Consider the following 24,642-nt stretch of genomic DNA (forward strand, 5'->3'; position numbering starts at 1 on the left):
TGGCTAGTTTTGGAGCACAGGCCTTCAGCACTATTGCCAGAGTGTTGTCAGGACCCATAGCCTTTTCAGTATCCAGTTGTTTCCTGATATCATGCAGAGTGAATTGAATTGGCTGAAGACTGGCATCTGTGATGCTGGCGACCTCCCGAGGAGACCGAGATGGATCATCTACTCGGCACTTCTGCCTGAAGATTGTAGCAAATGCTTTAGCCTTATCTTTTGCACTGATGTGCTGGGCTCCTCCATCATTGAGGATGGGGATTTGTGGAGCCTCCTCCTCCAGTGAGTTGTTTAATTGTCTATCACCATTCACGACTGGATGTGGCAGGACTGCGGAGCTTAGACCTGATCCGTTGGTTGTGGGATCACTTAGCTCTCTCTATCCCATGATGCTTATGCTGTTTGGCACGCAAGTAGTCCTGTGTTATAGCTTCACCAGGTTGACACCTCATTGTTAGGTATGCCTGGTGCTGTTCCTGGCATGCCCTCCTGCACACTTCATTGAACCAGGGTTGATTCCCCAGCTTGATGGTAATGGTAGAGTGGGGGATATGCTAGGTCATGAGTTTACAGATTGTGTTCAAGTACAATTCTGCTACTGCTGATGGCCCACAGCGCCTCATAGATGCCCAATCTTGAGTTGCTAGATCTGTTTGAAATCTATCCCATTTAGCATGGTGGTAGTGTCACACAATACAGTGGAGGGTGTCCTCAATGTGAAAACAGGATTTAGTCTCCAATAGGACTCTGCTGTAGTCATTCTTACCACTACTGACACGGGCAGATGCATCTGCGACAGGTAGATTGGTGAGGATGAGGTCAAGTAGGTTTTTTCCTCTTGTTGGTTCCCTCACCACCTGCCGGAGACCCAGTCTAGCAGCTGTGTCCTTTAGGACTCAGCCAGCTTGGTCAGTAGTGGTGCTACTGGGCCACTCTTGGTGATGGACATTGAAGTCCCCCACCCAGAATACATTCTGCACCCTTGCCACCTCTCAGTGTTTCCTCCAAATGGTGTTCAACATGGAAGAGCACTGATTCATCAGCTTGGGGGGGGTGGGGGTTGGGGGTGTGGTGGTGGTTAGTGGGGGCATGCAATAGACGGTAATCAGCAGGAGGTTTCCTTGCCTGTGTTTGACATGACGTCATGAGACTTCATGGGGTCCAGAGTCGATATTGAGGACTCCAGGGGCAACTCCTTCCTGACTGTATGCCTCTGTGTTGCCATGTTTGGTGGGTCTGTTCTGCCAGTGGGACAGGACATATCCAGAGATGGTGTTGGTGGTGTCTAGGACTTAGTCATACTCACAGTATCATACCTTACAAACAATATTTTTTGACTAGTCTGTGGGACAGCTGTCCCAATTTTGGCACAAGCCCCCAGATGTTAATGAGGAGGGCTTTGAAGGGTCGACAGGACAGGGTTTGCTGTTGTTGCTTCTGGAGCCTAGGTCGATTCCAGGTGGTCTGTTCAGTTTCCTTCCTTATCGACCTTCCTGTTTGATACAACTGAGTGGTTTGCTAGGCCATTTCAGGAGACATTTAAGAGTCACTCACATGGCTGTGGATCTGGAGTCACAAGTAGGCCAGAGCAGGTAAGAACAGCAGATTTCCTTCCTTAAAGGACATGAGTGAATCAGATGGGCTTTTCCGACAATCAACAATGGTTTCATGGTCACCATTACTGAGTTTTTAACTCCAATTTAAATTCCACTAGCTGTCATGGTTTGATTTGAACAGTAGCCTGAGCCTTTGAATTCGTAGCCCTGTGACATTGCCAATACGCTACTGCCCCCTCTTTCTCCCCACCACCCCGCAATAAATGCAGCTGTACAGAGCCTTGTTGAGACCACGTCTGGAACACTGTGTACAGTTTTGGTTTCCTTATTTGAGAAAGGACGGAATTGCGTTAAAAGCAGTTCAGAGAAAGTTCACTCAACTCATTCTGGGACTCAGGGCTTATCTTATGAAGAAAGGTTGAACAGTTTGGGACTGTACTCATTGGAGTTTAGAAGAATGAGAGGTGATTTTATTGAAACTTATAAGATCCTGAAGGGATGTTGACAGGGTGGATACCAGGAGGATATTTTCTCTGGTTGAGGAGATTAGAACTAGGGGACACAGTTCAAGCATAAGAGGTCTCCTTTTTCAGACAGAGTGGAGAAGAATTTTTTTCTCTGAGGGAGTAGAATTGTGTGGAATTCTGTTCCACAGAGAGCAGTGAAGGCTGGGCCTTTGAATTTATTCAAGTCAGAGTTAGACCGATTTTTGATAGACAAGGGAGTCGAGGGTTATGGGGGCAGGCAGGTAAGTGAAGCTGAGATCACAGCCAGATCAGCCCAGGATCTCTTTGACTAGCGGAGCAGGCTCGAAGGGTCGGATGGCCAATTCCTACTCCCAAGTCCTATGTTCTTTTATTTCTCTGAACTGCTGGTGTGGGTGGTTGCTATTCTTGTTCTGCAAGGGTGGGGTCTGCTCCATATGGACCTGTCTTAAACACCTGCGTATCTTTGCAACACAGCCCATCTCGTCAAATCGATCCCTTGCGTCAGTTACAGGTGCCAATAAGTAATACATTCATTTGTGGGGTGAAAAGTTGACACTAATAAATCCATAGATAGCACATCGCAGCTGAAAAGGGGGGTCGACTTATACAGCGAACTTATGCAAAAACATGATCTATGGGGATGAAAAAATTGGGTCAGCCTATTGGCCGCAATCTACAGCATCAATAGAATTGTGCATCAGAGACTGGAAGGTGCTAATAGTTATTTTACATGTTTTACCTTGCTTGTAGACAGTACCCTGTTCTTTCCTCCTTGATGCTCTTAAGGTATAATTTCTCATCTTAACCATGGCAGGTCATTAATGTACAGCAGGCCCATTCAGCTGCTGTAGAACAATTATGCCTCTTTAATGCCAACAAGAGCAAATATTTATCTTAAAAGTGGAATAAATGGGCAAAGCTGAAACAAAACCCTGCACGGCAACAGGAATGACTGAGGCTCATACAGCTTACGAGAAAGGGCAATGCGGTTGAGGCTGCAGATCTGCTGCATTCTATATCTAAATTTGTGTGCGTTGTGGGCTTGAAGATGTCAGTGGAGAACATTATGTTTTGTTTGCTGGCCTCTGGGTCAAAAAGTTTCAAAGGCCCCACTCCAGGATTTGAACACACAGTCTAGAACAGCACTTCAGTCCTTAAAGTGCAACGGGCAGGATTATGGGAATGTAGACATTTGTCCTGACGTAAGGTCTGGCTGCAGAGTAACTAGGAGGAAGAGACGTTAATGGGAGTAATTTTCCAGGCATTAATTTTAAGGGATGGAAAATGGCAGCCCCATGATTTCATAACGTGGAATGCCTCGCTCGTGGAATGCCCCCACTCTCGGTAAATTCTGCTTCTGGAATCACCCCTGTTGTCCTTAATTCTCCTACACTACAAAAGTGAATACACTTCAAAACGTGCTTCGTTGGGTGTAAAGCGCTTTGGCCTGTTCCAAGGATGTGAACAGAGCTGTATAAATGCAAATCTATCTATCTTTTAAAATCTGATTTGAGCTTGGTTAGAGGAGTGATGGAGGTCAGCAAAGGAAAGGTCAGAGCAGGAAATCTTCCCAATGCAGCTCCCATTGAGTGCGCGTGACACAAATAGTGTTTCTGTTAACGAGATGAAGCCCTTTACTGCTGTCACATTAATAACATTTGAAATGTAAGAGTAGCTTCATTAAAATTAGTGGAGCACCAACTCGGAGGTAATAAAGGCAATGTTGACGAACTAAGGCCTGGTTTTGTGGTTATCTGAATATTTATTTTACACAATGAAGCAGTAATTGATGTGGATTCTGTTTCTCTCTGTCCAGGCAACCTAAGCAATAGGTCAATCCAATTCATAGCTAATGTTCCCTTGTTCTGAATTTCCCCCATTTGGCACCATGGATGTTGGGCCTGCTTTTTATCCCACCCTGCCCCCAATTGTCTCCCATTTACTCCTTTACCGGAGTTAGTGGTTTCCAGTGGAGTATGAATGCAGGGCAATTTGACTGTGATGGTAATTTAAATTAAGTAGGTCAGCCATGGCTCAGTGGTGGCACTCTCGTCTCTCTCCGCAGTACTGAAGGAGTGCTGTGCACTGGTGGACGGGGAGGAGTAGGGGGTGTACCGTCCTTTGGAAGCAAGTTTAAGCCGAGGCCCCGCTTGACCCCTCAGGTAGGTGTGAAAGGGTCTACAGCACAGAGCAGGGGAATTCTCCCCAGTGTCCTAGTCAGTACTTATCCTTCAATCAGCAGCATCATCTGACATCTATAATCTAATGTTCGTAGGTTCACTGTCCAGCAAGGCTCTCTGGATAGCAACTGAGAACAGGAGCTCTGGCTGATTTCCCCACCTCCATTCCAGCCCCTCCTTAGCCTACGAAATACACTGTGAGCTCAGTCACCCCATCACCATTTGTTCAGTCAGTGCTGCACATGATGCAAATACCCCAAATAGCACCAGCCAGCTGTGCTAAACCTATCAAAATAAAATGCTTTAAAAGAAAATATATTCACCAGGATTAGGCGAAAAGATCATTCCATCTATCCATCTAGATTACAAGATAAATCAAAGCAGAGGAAAAGTTTTTGTTAAATAAACAGCGAGGCTTTGCTTAATAACATTAATCTCTAACTCATTCTCCCATCCCCCGCCCTTACCAAATTGGGCCATAAGTCTTCTCCAGCGTTCAGTTATCATTTAAGGAAAACCGAATTCCTTTGAACACTGAGCAACTTGATTTATAAGGAAAAGCAGAGGTTTTTTTTTATTTCTCCCCGACATATTGTCGAGAATTGCTGAGAAATGTAGTTTAATGGGCCCCTGTGGAATATCCTAGTGCGGTGGTTTAAAAATAGGTACTTGCAACTGGAGAAAGACTGAAAGGTTCTGCATGCCAGGAGTCGATAGCTTTTGTAGTTTGTGTTATCAGAGGCAAGTATTTAATGTGATTCTGCTCTAGCACGACAATGTATGAATGAACTCTCTTCTGATGTTTCCTTGTGGAACATTCGACAGTTTGTGGCAAGAGAGTTTTTATTTTTCCTCAGTTAAAACCTGTGTGTGTCCTCTAATGTTTTATTAAAACACATTCCACATTCAGGAATTATTTATTTATTGGCTCTTCCCCCTTCTGCTAATGGCACTGTCTCTCACTCAGGTAGAATTCCTCTGATGCCAGATGCCCAACAGTATCGTTCTGATGTGACAATTCTGAAGCAAAAACTGAAGAAGCTGGAAGCCCGCTTCAGATCTGTCAGTGTCGGTGGAGAGAACCCGTAGCCTGTGTTCCGGGTGTCAGACGCTGAGGCGCCGGGGGTTGGCTCAAGGTAGCTGTTGGGTCATCGAGGCCCAGCTTGTTTGGAACATGGGGAGGAGGGAGGAAAGACAGGCAAACACATAGAAAGACACGTACGCGCGGAGACAAACATACACGCTCACACCTACACAAAAACACACACAAGAAGTCGAAAATATGCAAATGGAAATACGGAGATGGCTTAAAAAGCTGGTGACATGGACAGGGGACACGCTGGCCTGAATTTTCACTCGAGATGGATATCGGGAGTCAGGAAAATCCCCGGCTCCACCCGCTCGCCTTAGTAGAAAGTGCCCGCAAAGGTGGGGTCTTCGTTGCGGGGGCCGGGGTGTGCGGGTGAGGGCTGAATTTGGGCCAGCTGACCCGGGAGTAAGTTTGGAGGCAGCCACGGGGGCTGCCGGGTCTGGAGGCGGGCTGTTCTAAAGGCCCGCCTCAGGTCTGTGAGACTTCACTCCAGTTACAAACCAAAAGGCCCTCCAGCCCTCACCCCACACATCCCCCCCATGCCACCTCATGTCCCCTAGGCCGAGCACTGCCCTTCCAACCACGTCCCGTGGTTGCACATGCTTTCGGAGATAAAGGATGACGAAGATTTGAGGACCAAGATAGCAATGATGTAGAGTAAGCAAATGCTGCTTAATCCAACATTGGTACTTTTGCAGTTCAGGAGTCTGCTATTCACTCTCCAACAATACAGCATTTTGAATCTTTCAGCCCAGTTCATGATTGCCAATAAGTAATTGTTCACACCACAGTCATTGCATTTGCCAACTTGTTGCCAATGTTATACGACAATAGAACCTGCCTTTCACCATATTAGTCAGTGAGTCATCTACATCTCCCAAAAATCTTTTGATAAAGTCTTCCCCTGTGCTCTTTCTAAACAAGTTACCACTAGTTAACCTTCCCAACAAACCTATCTCTAATGCTATCTGATTTTTGCGAGTGCCTTTAGAGGGTGCAGGCTGGTTCCTGTCAAAAGCTGACATCCAGCCCTCATGGCCTGGCCAGCTGCATCGCGGGGAGAGGCGTGTCCTTCTCCTTTAAAATTTTCATGGAGCCGGGCCAAGTTTTTAAAGAGTCCCTAAAGAGGAGCCGTGAGCTCTAGTCTGCATGAGGAGGACCTTTTAAAAGGTAAATTCAAAAGGTCCTCCTCATGCCCCCCAGTGCCAAGCTATGCCACCCCCCCCCCCCCCCACCCATCCCTCAGGCCCCCATGTCAAGCTCTGCCCTTCCATCCAGACCCTATGACACCTCATGCACCACCACCCCCCCAGGCCATGCTCTGTTGTCACCATTGCATCCATGGCAGCCTTTTCCTTGCTTTTGCTCAACAAAAAAAGCAATAGAATGGTGATTTAGATTGTAAGAGGGATTGACTCCCTTAGAGTGACCGCAAACAAATTTCCAAGAAGGAAACGGGAATGCAGAGTTCCTCCAGCTGGTTAAAGAACAATGAGAAGTTTCGTTACCGAGATCATTGAGGTTAGAGTTGGGGAGACTTCAGACTTCCTTGTCTTCCTCTTGCATGGTGCTGGTAGAAAAGGATTAGAAAGAAGGATTCACTAATGGTTACACTAAAGAAGCAGATGGGCCGGGTGCTAGAGGGGCTGGAGAACAGCTGTTGATGTTTCTCTTACAATAAAGCAGCTTGAATAATGTACTTAAAGAGGTTGCAAATGAAGATAAAATTATTGCTATTGGATTTTACGAGATAAGCATTTTGGTGAGGATTAAGGAGGGGGTTGGAAAAATCTAACCCAGAGTTAGTTCTGTAAAAGTGTCCTGCTTAACTGGTAGCTAAGAGATGCTGTTCCTGTTGGTCCTTATTGGACTGTTCATCTCACCTCACCCCCATACCTCAAGCCCTCAACGTTTTTTTTTGTATAACAGACATACTTATTGACTATTTCTGATACAGATTCAGCTTTGCAAAAGACAAAGACTTGGACTTATATAGTGCCTTTCACAGCCTCAGGACATCCCAAACCACTTTACAGCCAATCAGGTACTATTGAAGTATAACCACTGTTGTACTATAGGAAATGAGCCAGTCAGTTTGCAAACAGCAAGCTCCCACAAACAGCGAAGTGATAATGACCAGATAATCTGATGTCCACGCGAGAAGGGGTCCCTGTTTAATGCCTCATCTGAAAGAATGATGTGTTTTCAGAGGTGCTGAAAGACAGCACCTCCAACAGTGGCGCACTCCCTCAGAAGTACATTTTAGTGTCGGCCTGGATTTTGTGCTCAAGCCTTGGTGGGGTGGGGGGGGGAGGGGGGACTTGAACCCATGACTTTCTGACCCAGAGGCAAGAGTGTTACCCACTGAGCCACAGTTGACTCACAGTTTCATTCAGCTATTAGCTCTGTTAAGGACTCTGGCTCTTTGTTTGGTATAATTACTTAGCATTCAACTTGTAGAACATTGCCTACACGCTTTTTCTTTAACGGTTGTTTACTTGAGTTAAAATAAAGACTTGAAAATAGTCTCTACCTGACCTGGGTCAGTTTTCAAATGGTTTCTTGGCTTTTTTCATGTTCTTGCCAGTCCAGGATGAAACATTGAATTCATTTGAAGTATCCCAGACAGAAACAGTGGGGAAAAATTGAGTCAGAAGTATTGAGCGAGAGTGACAAAGTTATTTGATATTTCTTTTTTTACGCCTGGTAGATTCTGAATGCAACTCTTGGTTTGGCACTTGCATGTCGAAACTGGAACAGTAACCATGAGAGTGGGCTTTTATTCGGTCCTGTCACCTATTGGTACTTATAATTAACGGAAACTGGAGCTAGCTAGACAACGGCTGAATGCAAACAAGGCCCTCGAGGCTGCATGCTGCATAATTGTAAGATATGCTCAGACAACATAACTTGTCAGGGAGGATTATTTCTGTTCAGTGATTCTGCAAGGGCCCCTTTTCTCCTCTGCGGTATTGATGAGAGAGTGGCCATTGAGAGTGGAGATACTGTGCCATTGATGTTTTGCACGCTTGTGGGGCTGCCTTTTGTCGAGAATATCTGTGCACAAAGCATGCGCTGTCCCAAATCTGCTGCTACTGTGAGAAACGATGAGCTGCCTTTGAGGTACGGTAGCGTGTGTGTGTGTGTGTGTGTGTGTGTCTGTGCACAATGTTGCGTTCTAACCCGGTTTAAACGCTGTGCTACGAGGCTTGTTTCTGTATACGCTGTGTGCTTTTTGTTTCTGGCTTGTGCCTGGGCAGAATAGTCGGAAATAATTGTGTGTTTTGCGGTCCTCTCCTCTGAAGTGGAAATTGCTGAGCACTGTGCGGACTGAAAGAGTGTCTGCGGGCTGAGTTGGGCTTTTGAGTTTTTCCCAACCGTCAAGGTTCGATTGGAACCCGCCACTCCACTATCTGTGCTGGACTGTAAGGCCGAGGACACTGGATACGGTCGGGAAGTGGAGGAAGTGTTAGGGGAACTGGTGGAGCCGGGTTTGAAAAAAAATGCGGCCCTTTTGTTTAAGGTCCTGACAGGCAGTGGAGAGCCCGAATACATCTCCCTCCCTCCTGCCGACGGGACATCAGAACAATGGAGCTGTTGGTACACTTTGTGTCTAACGCTGCCTCTTCCACCTCCTTTTCTGCCCATTTCCACCCCTCCCCCAACCCTGACCCCCCCCTTCCCAATCCCTCTGTTTTCTCTGAAATACCTTTGTAAAAAGAAACTCGCAACGCGTTCGTTAAAGAGATTCTTCATTATGCCAGTTTGTGCCCTGCCTTCCCCTGCTTGATATCGTGTTGATAATTGCTGAAGTATTCCTGAGAACAAAATGTGCTTGTGGCATTAGGTGGGAGATTTATTTGCGCTTTCCCCATTAAGCGCAGAACGTCAGGTTAAAGAATCAATTTAGGTTGACAATAATGTCCCTATCAATCTGCTCTATTGCTTGTTACCAGATGGCTGCTGTTATCATTTCACCCAGCACTGTGGTGTCAAGTTTGGCTGCTGTTTAGCTCTGTTGCATCTCTCTCTCTTATTTTTGCCTGGCTTATAGCAAATATATTGTAGATAAAAGTGATAAAAGTCAAAAGATGTATCTGTTTTCACGTTGCACATTTGAGCTTGCTTCACTTTCAGCAGATAACATGAAATATCTTGTCCTCTTGTGCTTTATTTTTGAGATGTTATTCGGAAATCCCCTACATCTAGCCTCCTCCACCGCCCCCCACCTTGTTCTTTCCCATCCCCCACACAACCGCCCCCCCCCCCCCAATGATTTTCACCATTGCGCTGCACGGTCTGCGGCTGCGAGACACCCCTCCCACTCGGTGCTGTTCTTCCCTGAAACAGCAGGAGGCGTTGTTTGGGGAGGGATGGAGAGGTGGGGGGCGGTGCGAAGGGATGGCTGAGGTGGCTCGGACATTGTCATTTCGCCCGTCTCTCTCTGCCGAGATTAAATAAACCTCGCTTCCACCCAGTGCTACATCTGCCAGTCTGGCTGAGCTCACCCAACTGAAGCAAGTCATCGTGAGTGACAGGCGGCCTAGGGACTCGGACTCACAGCTTGCTGGCTGGAGATCCAACACTCTTTTATCTTCCTCTTAAAACATTCAGCGCTAAATAATCTTATCATATTCACAAAGCTCTCCCGGAGAGCATGGATCGGATTGTTAAGATAAGTCAGACCTGTCTCATCACAGTTCATAAATCCCCCCTTCTAACCATGCAATTCCTGTCCAATAAACTTGAATACAAGTAACTATCGCTACGCTTTCCAAATTAAAAACAAAATTGTTTTGCATTTAAATTTTATCATAAGTGCACGATGAAGCTGTGAAGTAATTCGTTGATTATTTCTTTAACCTCCCCACTGTTATATCACCAACTTGGGGTCAGTTTTCAACTTGCCCACTGGGTATAAACCTGGGAGCAGCTCATTATAGAATCAGCCCAATTTTCATTACTGTTTTTTAGATCCATTCTCGGTGCAATGGCAAACCGGGCTGACTTTTCTTGAGCGTCTTTATGATCCAACTGAGTGGCTTGTAAGTCAACCATCTTAGTGTCGCAATAAGACCAAACCTTACCCAGAGTGAACCAGCCGGATTTATTCCTTTTTGTTGATTCCAGTTTTTTTATCTGCAGATTTTTTTAAAATGTAATTCAAATTGGGAAACTGCCTTGGTGGGAGATCAACTCAGGATTGTCAGGAGGCAGATGACAACCTTACCCATTGTTGGCACGTATCCATTTTCCAGCAGATGTCATTTGGGTAGCAATGATTAGGAGGAACACTGGTTTCGTCCTCCTTTCCCAGCCATCGGGGACACTGAATCCCCCCTTCCAACCCCCTGTCTGCTCTATCTCCCTTCCCCTCTCCACCTCTCTGGTCACTTTCCCCTGCCCATTCTCCCATCCTCCTTGCTTGCTCCTCTCCTCGCTCCTTAACTTTCCTGCTGCTCTAACCCACTTCTCATCCCTACATTCTCACCCCCTCCCCCTCCCTACTTGCATCTCTCCCTGCTGCTCCCCACTCCTGCTCCCTTCCACCACCCCCACACCCAGCTGAGATCAACTAACTTAGCACAAACCAGGTGAAATTAATTTTTGAAAGCTGTAATGAAATAAAGTCCCCATCGCCTACACCATTCACGCTTATCACAGGCACTCACCTATATCGGACAAATGCTGCTGAATTTTTCCCATCACCATTAGAATCAATTATAGAGGCGCCACTTATAATGTATCAAATGTGCCAGCCATTTCTGGCAGAGACTGTACTTCAAAGTGTTCCTTTTTGGAAAGGATTGGCGCTGTCAACATCTGTCCACTTGTAAAGGAGCTGCTAGCTCCAAAGTACAGTTTCAAGCACATATATTTTTAAAAGCTCTCTCAGTCACAAGGTCTGAGTGAAGCAGAAGGGAAGCATTGTTATTAGACATGAAGGAATTGCTCAGTTTTAAAACATGATTTTCTCCAGACTCTCTACTGGAAAACTAATATTTGTGCCGCAGTATGTGTGGTTTGCTCACTGTCTACTTGTTGTGTTGTGTTGTGCCACATGTTCCCACATGACCATGCTGCCTCAGTCCCCGATATAACTAAGAAAAGAGGCATTGTGCTGCCATAATACTTAATAAATTGTATATTAGGAAATGTATGCAAAGTCGGGAAGGTGAGAGAATAGGGCAAGAGTCTGAACACTTCATTAGACCATAATATTGTTAGATTTATGATCATTATCAGACAGTTGAGTTTGGCAATGCATTACGGCACTACAGAGGATAAGATACAGAGATGCTTGGCGTGTGATCATTAATATTTATACCTAGAACTTTAGAGGAGAGCGTGGTGCATGTTGCTGAGGTAGTCATTCGTGAGCAAGCCAGCGCTAATTACTTTAATCAGGAAGGTTAATTAGGAGCTGAAACAGCCTGGGATAGGAAGTTCATTGCATTCAGAAGCCAGTGCCTCTGGGGCCATGGAAGATGACAGACACAAACTTTACTCCATGCCCTCCTGAGGGACGGATGACGGAAAGGTTTCAGCAGGCCAAGGGATTGGAAATAATTGAAGGCCCCTTCCAGTATTGCCCAAAGGAAGAACTCCTTGTCCTGACAATATCTGACACACCACACATTCCAAATTAAGTCATTTTTTTGAGTTTCTCCATGTAAGATTTTCAAATTTATTGTTAATTGTTATGCCCAGACTCTGTAAGCTTAAAAAAAAGCTGGAAGTGCGCAAAGTGCTTCATGTTTGTCCTTCCTCATTGCTAATATTTTTTATTCATATGCAAATTAATCATGCCATCTGCCCTTGCCCAGCAAGCTATTGCAAATCCAAGAACGATTGTGGGAGTCAGAAGGATGATACCCCAGAAATAGGAATCACATCCCTGTTGAAGATATTTACTCTCCAAAATGCCTCAAATGAGGGAATATTGAGTTGGTTAAAACATAGTTCTTGGGGTATCTCTTGGCTTACGTGATTCAATGACTACATGCAGGAGCAAGGCAGCTACTGAACAAGAGGTATTGGTGGAGAAGGAGAATCGCAATCTTAACAGAAGCCATTCTCTGAGAATGTAATTCAATGTACTTCCAGTAGAAGAAGACTTTTTACCTTTCTGAATAGAATTGTGGCGGTTTTGTATTTTCTTATTCTACTTGTAATAAGCTGCTAGTTCAGGCCAGATGACATGACTGATAGACACTTGAATAAAAAAATTGCAACAACAGCACATAATACCCTGGTGAAGCAAAATAATGTCATTGCAGTATATATTTTTAGGGTAATCTTATTTTAGCGAGTGTGATAAGCACTAAATCCCAAACTATAAACGCAAGCTTTTGAATGAAAAATGTTATGAGACACTATTCCAGACACATCACTCTAACCATAGCATATATTCTGTTATCACAAATTTTCTAGGTTATTAACTGTTTGTTAATAGAATAATTAGTGCAGCGCATAAACTTTACAAGTGTGTGACCTCTCGAGCATCCCTGATTTTAATCATTCTACCATTGCGCCTTCTGTTCTCAAGGCACTGAACCCTGGGATACCCTCCTTAAACCTCTGCTTCTCTACCTCCCCTTTCTCTTTTAAGGTGCTCCTTAAGATTTATCTCTTTGGCCAAATGTTTTTCCATCTAATTACACTCAGTGCATTAAGGGCTATGGGGCAATGTCAGAAATACGCACATACGGACATACAAGTTTGGAGCAGGAGTAGGCCACTCGGCCCCTCGAGCCTGCTCCGCCATTCAATTAGGTCATAGCTGATCTGAATGTAACCTCAACTCCACATTCCCACCTACCGCCCAAAAACCTTTCACCCCCTTTGCTTATCAAGAATTTATCTACCTCTGCCTTAAAAATATTCAAAGGCTAAGAAGATGGAGTTGAAGTAGAAGATCAGCCATGATCTTATTGAATGGTGGAGTTGGGGGCCAAATGGACACAATTCTAATTTCTCATGTTCCAATATCTCCTTATGTGACTGGATGTCAAATTCTGCTTTATAACACCACTGAAGAGCCTTGAGGCATTTTATTGCATTAAAGGCACTTTATAACTACAAGTTGTTGTTGTGTGCTTTCCCAAGCAGTACTCTCTGTGTCTGCTGATTCTAGGATGGGGAGACAGCTCGTTGGAGTGCATATCTCCCTGAAATATAACAAAACAAAATTGACACTTGCAGACTGGTCCTTTTCTGTACAACTACGAGCCTAACATTCCTAAAACTTGGAAGGACCCATACATTCACTTATCAATCCCTGTCATACCAAACAGTTCGAGGAAGATTCTAGTCAACTGGCAGACGTTGCATGGCCTCATTTCATTGCCATTCAGACACGTACTGTATATCTAAATATGGTCAAATAGCCTGGCTCGGCCTGGATTTACAAAAGCAAAATACTGCAGATGCTGGAAATCTAAAATAGAAAGTGAAAATGCTGAAAAACCCTCAACATCTGTGGAGAGAGAAACTGAGTTAACATTTCAGGTCGACAACCTTTTATCACATTTATATTGGCATCCGGACATAAATGTACTATAGATATCAGCAAGCAAACCCAGGTGCTTTGTTCTAAATGGTCTTTTATAATACAGGTTGATATTTGTTGGTGGGGGTTTGGGGGTACAATTAGTACATTACTATTCGCATTTTGCGTTGGCCAGAGTGTCCCCATTTCTAAAACAATGCCTTAAGACCGTATCTGACATCTGTCAGTCAGGCTGGAGAAGACAGTCATTCCACAAGAAGGGGTTTGCTACATGTTTCTAATTAGGCCTTTGAATTCAATGTCCTTCATTTCTCTCACAACATTTCTCTGCTCCAAGTGCGTATATATTAATAAAAAGGTTATAACTCGGGAGAAAAAAAGCGATTCCTTTACCGTTGAACACTGGATTACAAATAAGCTTAATGCAAAAGCCGAGGCACTTGGAGGCCTTGTTCATTTCTAGATCTCAAATTGAGTTTATTAAAAAGGAGTTGCTCTCATACTTATGGCCTTATCTATGCCAGAGAGCCAGCACATAATTAGACTTTATTACCACATAATTGTGACTTGAGCACTGCGCTTAGGTTGCTTTTGGATATGAGTGTGTTCTCCTTTGATTTAATTTTTAATTGTTATTTTGTGGTGTCTTAAATTTTCCTCCCAAACAACAGCCACTGCAATTCAAAAGTGATGTATTGGTTGTGAAGCGTTTTATGATGCCCTGAGGATGTGGTATCTTTCTGTGTGAGCATTGAATGTTCACGTCCCTTTCACTTGTGTTTCCAATCAGAAGTTCTTAATTTCACAAAATCACAGAATTGCTACAGAACAGGAGGCCATTGAGCCCATTGTGTCTGCACTGGCTTTCTGAATGGCCAATTCACCTCATGCCATTCCCCCGTCTTCTCTCCGTAACCCTGCATATTCTTCCTTTTCAAATACTAATCCAATTCTCTCTTGAGTGCCTTGATTGAACCTGCCCCCGCCCCACTCTTAGGCAGCGCATTCCAGAACTTAACCATTCGATGCGTGAAGAGGTTTCTCCGTATGTTCCCATTGCTTCTTTTGTCGATTACTTTTAAACCTGTGCCCTCTTGGCCCTTCCTCCAGTGGGAGCAGTTTCTCCCCATCTACTCTGTCCAGACCTCTCATGATTTTGAACACCTTTTGACCTTTTTTCCAAAGAAGTATAACTGCTTACCAGCTGAGGCATGTGGCTTGACAGCAGTGTCTGCATTTTGCTTTCCTGTTTTTCTTTTGCCTGTCAGCCATGGTTCAGTTGGTAGCGCACTTTCCTCTGTCACATGGTTCCGGGTTCAAGTCCCACTCCAGGGCGTGAACACAAAAATCAAGACTGACGCTCCAGTGCAGTACTGAGGGAGTCCTGCATTGTTGGAAGTGCCATCTTTTGGATAAGACATTAAACGGAGGCCCCACTTACCCCTTGGGTTGATAAAAAAAGATGCCATGGCACGATTTCAAAGAAGAATTGGCGGGGGTGGGGGGGGGCGTGGTGTGTGTGTGTGTGTGTGGCAGGAGGGTATCCCTGGTCCCCTGTCCAATAAATTCCTCAATCAACATCCCCAAAAAAATAGATTATCTGGTCAAGTATCGCATTGTTATTTGTGGGAGTTTGCTGTGAACAAATTGGCTGCTGCATTTCCTACATTACAATAGTGACTACACTTCAAAAGCACTTTATTGACTCTAAAGTGCTTTGAGACTTCTGGTTAAGAAAAGCACGATAGAAATACAAGTTTCTCTTTCATGACTAAAAATTTCTGGTAATATGTTAACTGTACTAAATGTGAAAGTTGTGCTGGGTCACCTAGGCATATCAGTCCTAAAATGTTTCGGATTGTGATCTTGTCACCCATTGGAATTACAGTTTTCAAGCTATACAGCAAAAATATAACTGTATTGTGGGAGTACACGCACCGGCTTTTACATTTTCTCAAAAGAAATGCCATAGATGTCAAACCATGTGAAAATTATCGATGGAATTGAGTTTAATTACAGTCTCTGATTTTTAGCAGAGTTTTTAGAGTCAGTTTGCACTGTACTAGTGCCAAGTGGGTAAGTTTCTGATAGGGAATTTTAAAACAGTGCCCCCTAGTTCTGGACTCACCCAGAAGAGGAAACATCCTTTCAACGTCCACCTTGCCAAGGCTATTCAGGACCTTGTATACTTCAATCAAATCACCCCTCGCTCTTCTGAACTCCAGTGGAAACAAGCCCAGTCTGTCCAACCTTTCCTCATAAGACAACCCACTCATTCCAGGTATCAGTCTAGTAAACCTCCTCTGAACCGCCTCCAACGCATTCACATCCTTCCTTGAATAAAGAGACCAAAACTGCACACAGTATTCGAGGTGCGGTCTCACTAATGCCCTGTATAACTGAAGCACAACATCCTTACTTTTATACAAAGACAAAAATACCTGGAAAAACTCAGCAGGTCTGGCAGCATCGGTGGAGAGGAGCACAGTTGCCGTTTCGAGTCCTCATGACTCTTCAACAGAATTAAAAATAGAGAAGGGGTGAAATATAAGCTGGCCAGCTTATATTTCACCCCTTCTCTATTTTTAATTAGTTCTGTTGAAGGGTCGTGCAGACTCGAAACGTCAACTGTGTTCCTCTCCACCGATGCTGCCAGACCTGCTGAGTTTTTCCAGGTATTTTTGTTTTTGTTTTGGATTTCCAGCATCCGCAGTTCTTTGCTTTTATCCTTACTTTTATGTTTAGTCCCTCTCATAAGAAAGGATAGCATTCCATTAGCTTTCTTAATTACTTGCTGTACCTGCATACTAACTTTTTGTGACTCATGTACTAGAACACCTAGATCCCTCTGCAGCTCAGAATTGTGCAGCCGTTCTCTGTTTAAGTAATACTCTACTTTTTTGTTCTTCCTGCCAAAGTGAATTTCACATTTTCCCACATTAAACTCCATTTGCCAGATCTTTTCCCATTCACTCAACCTATCTATATCCATCTGCAGCCTCCTCTTGTCCTCTTCACAACATCCTTTCCTACTTATCTTTGTGTCATCTGCAAATTTAGCTACCATGTCTTCACTCCCCTCATTTAAGTCATTGATGTCAATCATAAAAAAATTAAGGCCCCAGCACAGACCCCTGTGGGACATCTCTGTTAAGGCAACAGTAAAACACACAGATTTTAAAAACCCAGGTAAAGTAACCTGGTTCCCTGACAGTTGAATTCAAAGTGAGTTTTCTTAACTTCAGTTTCTTTTTTCCAGCAGCTTGAGTCTTAGATGCTGGAGGCTTTTCATGCTTGTTAGATCTTAGGATGCCTTCTCTCCTACACACAACCTCATTTCCTTTATACAGATTTCCCCTTTGAATGCAAATTCCCATTGTTTCACTATGTCTTTGGACTTTACCTCTCTAATAATAAAAATCTATCATAGTACCAATTTTACCAGTAACCTTTGGGAAAAATAAACACACTGTTTCTTAACTTCTCCTGGCTAGGTGGAACATTTCACCCCCTCTTTTGAATTCAAGCTAGTCTGGTTTATTTAAAAATGCAAACGTTCCCTTTACACCTCACATTCTAAAACTTCCCCCATGTTTACCTATTTAGCATTTCAAACCTAGCTTATCTTTTGATACATCAATAAAGTCTCACAGACACACACACACCGTGCGCACGCACACACACACACACACACACACACCCACCACTATTACTCTACAATAAATTCCAATAACATTATGAAAATTATTATACCTTTCTGACAAGCTGATACATATTGGCATCTTTAGGAGAGGAGAGCTGGAGAATTAGGCAAAGCACTCAGCTGGCAATGACATTTTATGAATGGCTAAAGTGACAGTAATGCAGATAGAAGGCAGAGAGTTTTGTTACTTGTTTTCGAAGACTAATATATCCTGCTTGGATATACTTAGCAGTTTAAAGCTCCACCATCCTCTTTTGTGAGCCTCAGCTGAATTTAAGAGCTATCGTCCATCTGATATACAATAAACCTTGTCCTGAAGCTCTCAGTACAGTCAAATCCATTGGCACCACATGCAGATCTGATCCAGCACGTCACTGCTGAGAAAATTCACTGATAGTTCAATGGCTAAGTAATTCCCTGACGTGGTTGATGATCCACTCTCGCCAAAGGACCACAAGGTTGGCCTTCTGTTTTGTTAAGTATCAGCTGATCTCAGTTGGAGCAGCATTTGGAATGCAACAGTATTCTACGATATCTTTGTTACCTGGTCAAGGGATGTTCCTGCTTTTAATAAATGGCACCCAAGCCTTGTAGTAAGTTAGGAAAGAAAGAACTTGCATTTACATGACACCTTTCACAACCTTAGGATGTCCTAGAGCACCTGGCAGCCAATAAAATACTTTTGAAGTGTAGTCACTGTTGTAATGTAGGAAACGTCACAGGTGGTACAGAGGGATGGAAGAGTGTGGCTGTGAAGTGTGAGCAAGATGAGCTGTGAGGCATTGCTGGATTAACTTTGATCCTTCAACCTCCAAGGACAGAGAGCAGGGAGCACCTTATTGAGGTGGGCATTTAATGGGATAGAGACTGTAGTTCCTGAGCATTGCATAGTCACCAATTTCCAGTGCATGAGCGTCATCCAGCACTGTGTAACATGGGGGTATTTTTGCTGGCATCCATTAAGACCAGAGAGCAGTAAGATCTTTGAACTAGTTCTTCCAAGCATCCAAAACACAAAACATTTAAGGAATAGGACTGCAATGGGAAATTAATATTTGAAAGGTAGAGGCATTAAGGGTGGGAGAAGAGGAAGTAAGCAGGTGCTGAAGCAAGGCAAGGAAAAGAAAATTAGCTTGACCTCCCTTGTCTGATCACTTATTACCTCTGCTGCATTTTGGCATCAGGTGAGAACAAGATGAATCTCAGCTATTATGACCCCTAATCCGCCACAGTTAAAAATATTGGCCTGAAAATCCGCAATGCAACATAACCATGGCAGAGCAGGCTTCCCACCCCCCCCACTTCGCACCCTACCCCCACACTGGGCCTGATCCTGCCAGAAACTCCAGGGATTAGGCAATTAAAATAAGTGGGTAGGTGCTTAAGTTAATATTGATGTAGCTGCACGCTACATATGGAAAGGTGGGTGGGCTAGGAAATTGCTGCTTTCAAATCCCCATGTGCCATTAGTCTGGTCGAAGAACTCCAGAGTGGAGAAGACGTGGGCCCATCCTCGAAGGAACACTCTCCTTAGGGCCAACAGATTGCTTCATGATCAGCTGCCGTTAGGACTTTAGTCTTTTCAAAGTTGGTGAGCTCTATTGCTGCCACCCGACACTCTAATGTACATCTTCATGCAGATGTTTAATATGCTGGAGATATTAGAAGCAGAACTTTTTAGGAGTTCCAGTAGATGGTGGCGTCCTACCAGGCCCCTCTCTTTTCTTGATATCAGAATTAAAGAGGGCCGAATCCCAATCCCCCACGCCCCCCCCCCCCCCCCCCCCACCGAAAAACCTAGCAGTCCAAATTGGGTGGGAAACCTAGCATAACCATAATCCACCCTCCCACACCACCAGTTGTGCCCCAAACCTGCCTTAAACTTGGCGACTTTCCTGCAGCTCACTGTGTAGGTTCATACGTGAAGCTACACTTTCAGATGCAGCCATGAGGGTAGACGGCAGTCAGTGCAACTCCGGCAAGAGTTAATCCAAAATGTCTGCCGCCTAAGTGATTGCAGTCACCAGAGCAGAAATGAGTTGCGTTTCAAGGGGTGGCAGGAGCTGTCAGTGCTGTGACCCACTTCTATCTGAGCTATCGAGTCATTGACTGCCTCAAGTCATGAGGAATTGCCAATTCCTCGGAGAAGAGGCTTTTGAATTCAGCTGGAAGCAAAGACTGTAATTTGTCTCCTGGCTATTCCCTTTCCTGACAGGGAGAGAGGAGTTTATTTGTGAGATGAAGCAACATCTACTACAGTCATTGATCCTTTAAATCAGCATCACGAAGGAGGGCCCAGTGAATCATTCCTCTAGTAACTGCATTGCCTGCAGAGTCTGTGGTCATACTCTGATTGAAGGTACACTCTCCTGTTTAGTTATAGACTAATTGCACTGTAATGCTTAGTTCCCTTGCTGAGCATCCAGAAAAGAGCACACCGCTGTTTGGCTTACCCGAGTGCCAGACAAGACATGATGATGATTGCTTTACTGCTTCGGCCGGAGGAGGTTGGAGTTATCTATAGAATGAGGGGGACTTGGGGAGGGGAGGGTAGATAAATATTCTGAAGCCTTTGTTTGATAATCTTTGGGGATTAGGAAATATTAAAAACAGAGAACATTCATTTATATTGCACCTTTGACTGCACTTCAAAAGCTCTGAGGTAATCACTGTTGTAATGTAGGAAATGTGGCAGCCAATTTGCACACAGCAAACTCCCACAGACAGCAATGGGATAATGACCAGATAATCCATTTTGGCGAAGTTGGTTGAAGGATTAAATATTGGCCAAGACAACAGGAGAGCTCCACTACTCTCATCCAAAATTGTACAGTGGGACCTTTCATGTCCATTTATGCAGAACTTACCCGAAAAAGATTCAAAGTGTGGGAATGTAAAGATTTACAGTTCTCTGAACGTTATAGTACATTGTCTGTGTAAGGAGTAAGGGCTGAATAGTTATTCCCCACTCCATGCATCCTTGTCGTCTTACTGTACCACCTTTTTCTTCAGCCTTTGTTGCTCATGTTTAAATATCTGGTAATTAACAGTGCATTGTCCTCTAGGTTTCTCTTTTGTTTGATGATGATTGTTGGTTATTTAGCAAGGGAGTCTTTAGGCAGCAGAGGGGAAGTCTCAGCTTATATTGCAGTGATAGTTTACTTACTAATTGACCACAGAGGATGTTTCTCCTCTGTTCGTAGCACATTGTGTTCCCTTACATCGGACACCTTCTAAACATTCTATACAAATAATGTAATCCTTTGCCCAAACATTGACAACAGTTTAATATGTAAATAGAGCCACATGGAGAGCTTTTAACTGACTATACAGCAACACCGAACATCCATAATGGAGGACATTTATTTTCCGTGGTGACACCTTACTTGGGGGTGTTAATGATTTTGTTCTAGGTGCTTAAAAGAGGAGATTGTAGCCCTTGTATTCTCGATCAGGTGCACTTTTCCTAGCACCACTTGACTAAAGTAACTAGCTGGCTGATTCTGAAGCACCGAAACTGGACTCAAATGTACATGCATTGGAAGCAGAGTGCCACTGCTGTTTGAAGCAGCAGCACAGCGATGTGTCTGGGCTTCATTGGGAGTACACATTGTAAAGGATTAATCGTCACAAGCTTTCATTCCCAACACACACTCGCACAAGGATTAGCATTTTGTCACATTGATGTGAATATCATTTATTTTGAAGAACAATCACTGTTGTGATCTTGTAAATGCAGCAGCCAACCCACACAGAGTAAAATCCCACAAACAGCTGAACAGTAAATGGCCAGCTAATCTGTTTCTTAGTGACAAAACAAAAACAGAATTACCTGGAAAAACTCAGCAGGTCTGGCAGCATCGGTGGAGAAGAAAAGAGTCGACGTTTCGAGTCCTCACGACCCTTCAACAGAACCAATGCTGCTGGACCTGCTGAGTTTTTCCAGGTAATTCTGTTTTTGTTTTGGATTTCCAGCATCCGCAGTAGTTTTTTTGTTTTTATCTCTGTTTCTTAGTGATGCTGGTTGAAGGAGGAATATTAGCCAGGAAGCTGGGGGAGAATTCCCCCGCTCCTCTTTCACTCGTGCCGTAGGATATTTTACATCCGCCCAAAATGACAGATGGGGCCTCGGTTTATTGTCATGTCCGAGAGACAGTACCTCTGACAGTGCAGCATTCCCTCAGTACTGCCTTGGAGTGTCAGGCTGGATTTTGCATTTGGGTATCTGGAGTGTGGTTTGAACCCACAATCTTCAGACTCAAGAGGCAAGAGTGCTACTCACTGAGCCAAAGCTGACACCTTGAAATAAATCAACTTAGGCCCATTCAGGAGATGGAACCTTTATAATGGATGTGGCTCAGTTCCACAGTGGATTCAGTGCTGGCGGGAGGGGGGGCTTAGCGCGAGCGTTGATAAAGCCCTCCTGAACCCTGAGAACATGTTACATCCTGGAACACAAACAAACATTGACACTCCCACCTCTGCTGCAGTTGAGGTCAGCTGACTCAGCGCAGGCCAGGGATCAGTTTGAAGGGTATTCATACGGCTTAATTGTGTTCTGGCAAAAGGCACCAAGTAATCGGGGGAAGTTTTTGACTCGTGCTGGAATGACTGGCGTCTTTTCGATGATTATAAGTTGCAGCGCTTCACTCTGAATTTGTCAGTGAGGTGAATAACTTTTAAGCGCCCCCCCCCTCAAGCGCCACATGTTCCCTCTCTGCCACATTGAGATGCTGCTGAGATGTAAGGAGTAGCTTAGGTTCTGCTCAGGGCACAGGGCCTCTGGATATGAGAATCGGGGAACCAATTCTCTGATCCTCGCTTCTGCCTAGCGTGACTGTGCCAACAGCGAAGAGCTTTGCAAAATTATCTGCATAGAATAAGCGCACAGTGATTAAAATGGCATTTTCATTTGAAGATCAGTGAAGTGCAGAATTCATGGTGCAAGTTTAATATCACTGCTATTCTGGTAACATCCTGTTATATTGTTATATTATTCATAAACAGTTAGGAACTAATTGTTAATGAGAGTGTACCATTCGGTGTCACATTTATGGCTTCACTGCAGTCAGGTGCCGAGCAACAATGTTTCAGTCCACCAGCCACATGGAGAGCTGAAAGAAATGCACTTGATAAAGCTCCAATATTTTGAGTCTAAAAGTGTGATTGTTTCAAGCTTCTGGGAGCTAGAAGACGTAACACATCCTGAGTGCTTTATAGTCTTCCTACTCTCTATTTAATACAGATGGAAGGATGGTTTCAACAAGACACCCTCACATATTGCCAATATTGTGGCGCCTGATGTCTAAATGCAATGATGTTTCATTTAGAATTTAAGATTTTACTTCCTGAATTATTGCTTTAATTAAACTCAGGATCATTTTTACATCGGGTGTGAGATGTGAGATTTTTCCTGAGCTGTTTTTATGTCGGCACTGTTTTAATTCAGAGGGCTGGAGGTGGGTGATACTTGCACCATAAGTCCATATCGTTTATTCAGAAGCAGGCTCGACAGTGTTTTTCTGGGGTCTATTCATTGTCTGTAAAGCGCTTTGGGGTATCCTGAGGTTAAGTAAGGAACTATATTAATGCAATTTTTTTTCTTTCAACTCAAAATCATGAAGGTTTTGCTAGGATAAAAAAGGAGAAACTGTTTCCAGTAACAAAAATGTCAGTAACAAGAGGACAAGGATGTTAAATAATTGGCAAAAGAATCAAAGGCAAGATGAGATTTTTGTTATGCACTGAGTTGTTGTAACCTGGAATGTGATGCCTGAAAGGGTGTTGGGAGCAGATTCAACAGTAACTTTCAAAAGAGAATTGGGTAAGCGCTTGCAAGAGGAAAATTTACAGGGCTGTAGGAAAAGAGCTGAGAAATGAGATTAGTTGAACCACGCTCTCGAAGCACAACGAGCTAAATGGCCTCCTTCTCTGCTTTAACATTAGACAGCACCTTCCAAACCCACAATTGCTACCATCTGGAAGGACAAGGGCAGCAGACACATGGGAACACCACCACCTGGAAACCACCACCACTCCCCTCCAAGCCACTCACCATCCTGACTTGGAAATATATCGGCTGTTCCGTCACTGTCGCTGGGTCAAAATCCTGTAGCTCCCTCCCTAACAGCACTGTGGTTGTACCTACACCACACGGGACTGCAGCGGTTCAAGAAGGCAGCTCACCGCCACCTTCTCAAGGGCAATTTGGGATGGGCAATAAATACTGGCATAGCCAGCGAAGCGCACATCCCGTGAATGAATTAAAAAAAAAGAAAAAGAAATCATTCTCTGATGTTTTGGCTTATGATTCTGTCACTCTGCTATGTGAGTCAGACTCTGTAAATATGAAAATTTGACTGGAAACTGAAACTCAGAAGTAGCTTCAAATCTGTTTCCAGGCTCCCTCAAAGGCAGATTCAGCAAAGTGCACAGTGTTTATTGACATCACAGACTGTTTGCGCTGAGTCGTGGTATATGTCACAGGGCGTAACATATGCCAGGACTTGCCACAAACAAGTCTATTTTACAACAAACAAACATTTTTATTCAGCAAATTGCAAAGCAAATAAAGTCTATTTACTCAGCATAGTGAGTCCAAACAATGCACCACAACAGTCTACAGAGTCTACTTAAACATTCTCTTTGAGAGGAAACAGAACTCATGACCTAAACTGCAATGACTCCTCCTAATAAAAACATGGTGAAATGTAGCGAGTGAGGATAGTTGCATAATACAAATTGGGTTTTTTTCTCCAGAAAAAAACAGAGAGTGGAGGATAGTCACACAACACAAATTATGGGTGTAAAAATCAATGCCAGTCACCTAGAGGTGTGCTGTCTCCGGACAGGGGAATTACCGGGATTAATGCTGTCACTCTATGCAGTCTCTAATGCACCCAGTGCAGTTCTGAACTATACAAACCAGGGCAGTCGCAGCTTTGACCACTGGTCTGTGCTGGGTCTAGTTATTTCAACTAGGCCAATGATGAGGATCACGACAATGGCCTCAGTGTCTCTAGGCTGGGAAAGAGAAAAATGCAGCACAATTCCTACGCGCCAGTGACTCCAGCTTCTGTGAGCACTGTGTAATGACAGGGTTGGAATGTCACT

General features: G+C 44.1%; 1 protein-coding gene across 10 annotated transcripts in view; it reads left to right on the top strand.

Moving 5' to 3' along the window:
* The window catches only part of celf2 (cugbp, Elav-like family member 2), a 726,013-nt gene that overhangs the window by 393,814 nt on the left and 307,557 nt on the right, over positions 1 to 24,642 (top strand). Inside the window, exon 1 of one of the 10 annotated variants that reach the window (XM_078552991.1) lies at positions 8,359 to 8,437. The exons of 8 other annotated variants lie outside the window; for them this stretch is intronic. In XM_078552991.1, coding sequence (XP_078409117.1) covers positions 8,385 to 8,437 — 53 coding nt within the window. In that variant the 5' untranslated portion in view covers positions 8,359 to 8,384. Of the gene's footprint in view, positions 1 to 8,358; positions 8,438 to 24,642 lie in introns of those variants that run through there. One more of the 10 variants, XM_078552992.1, reaches the window with a different exon arrangement.

This window comes from Cetorhinus maximus, chromosome 12, assembly GCF_964194155.1.
Source record: "Cetorhinus maximus chromosome 12, sCetMax3.hap1.1, whole genome shotgun sequence".
Classification (NCBI taxonomy): Eukaryota; Metazoa; Chordata; class Chondrichthyes; order Lamniformes; family Cetorhinidae; genus Cetorhinus; species Cetorhinus maximus.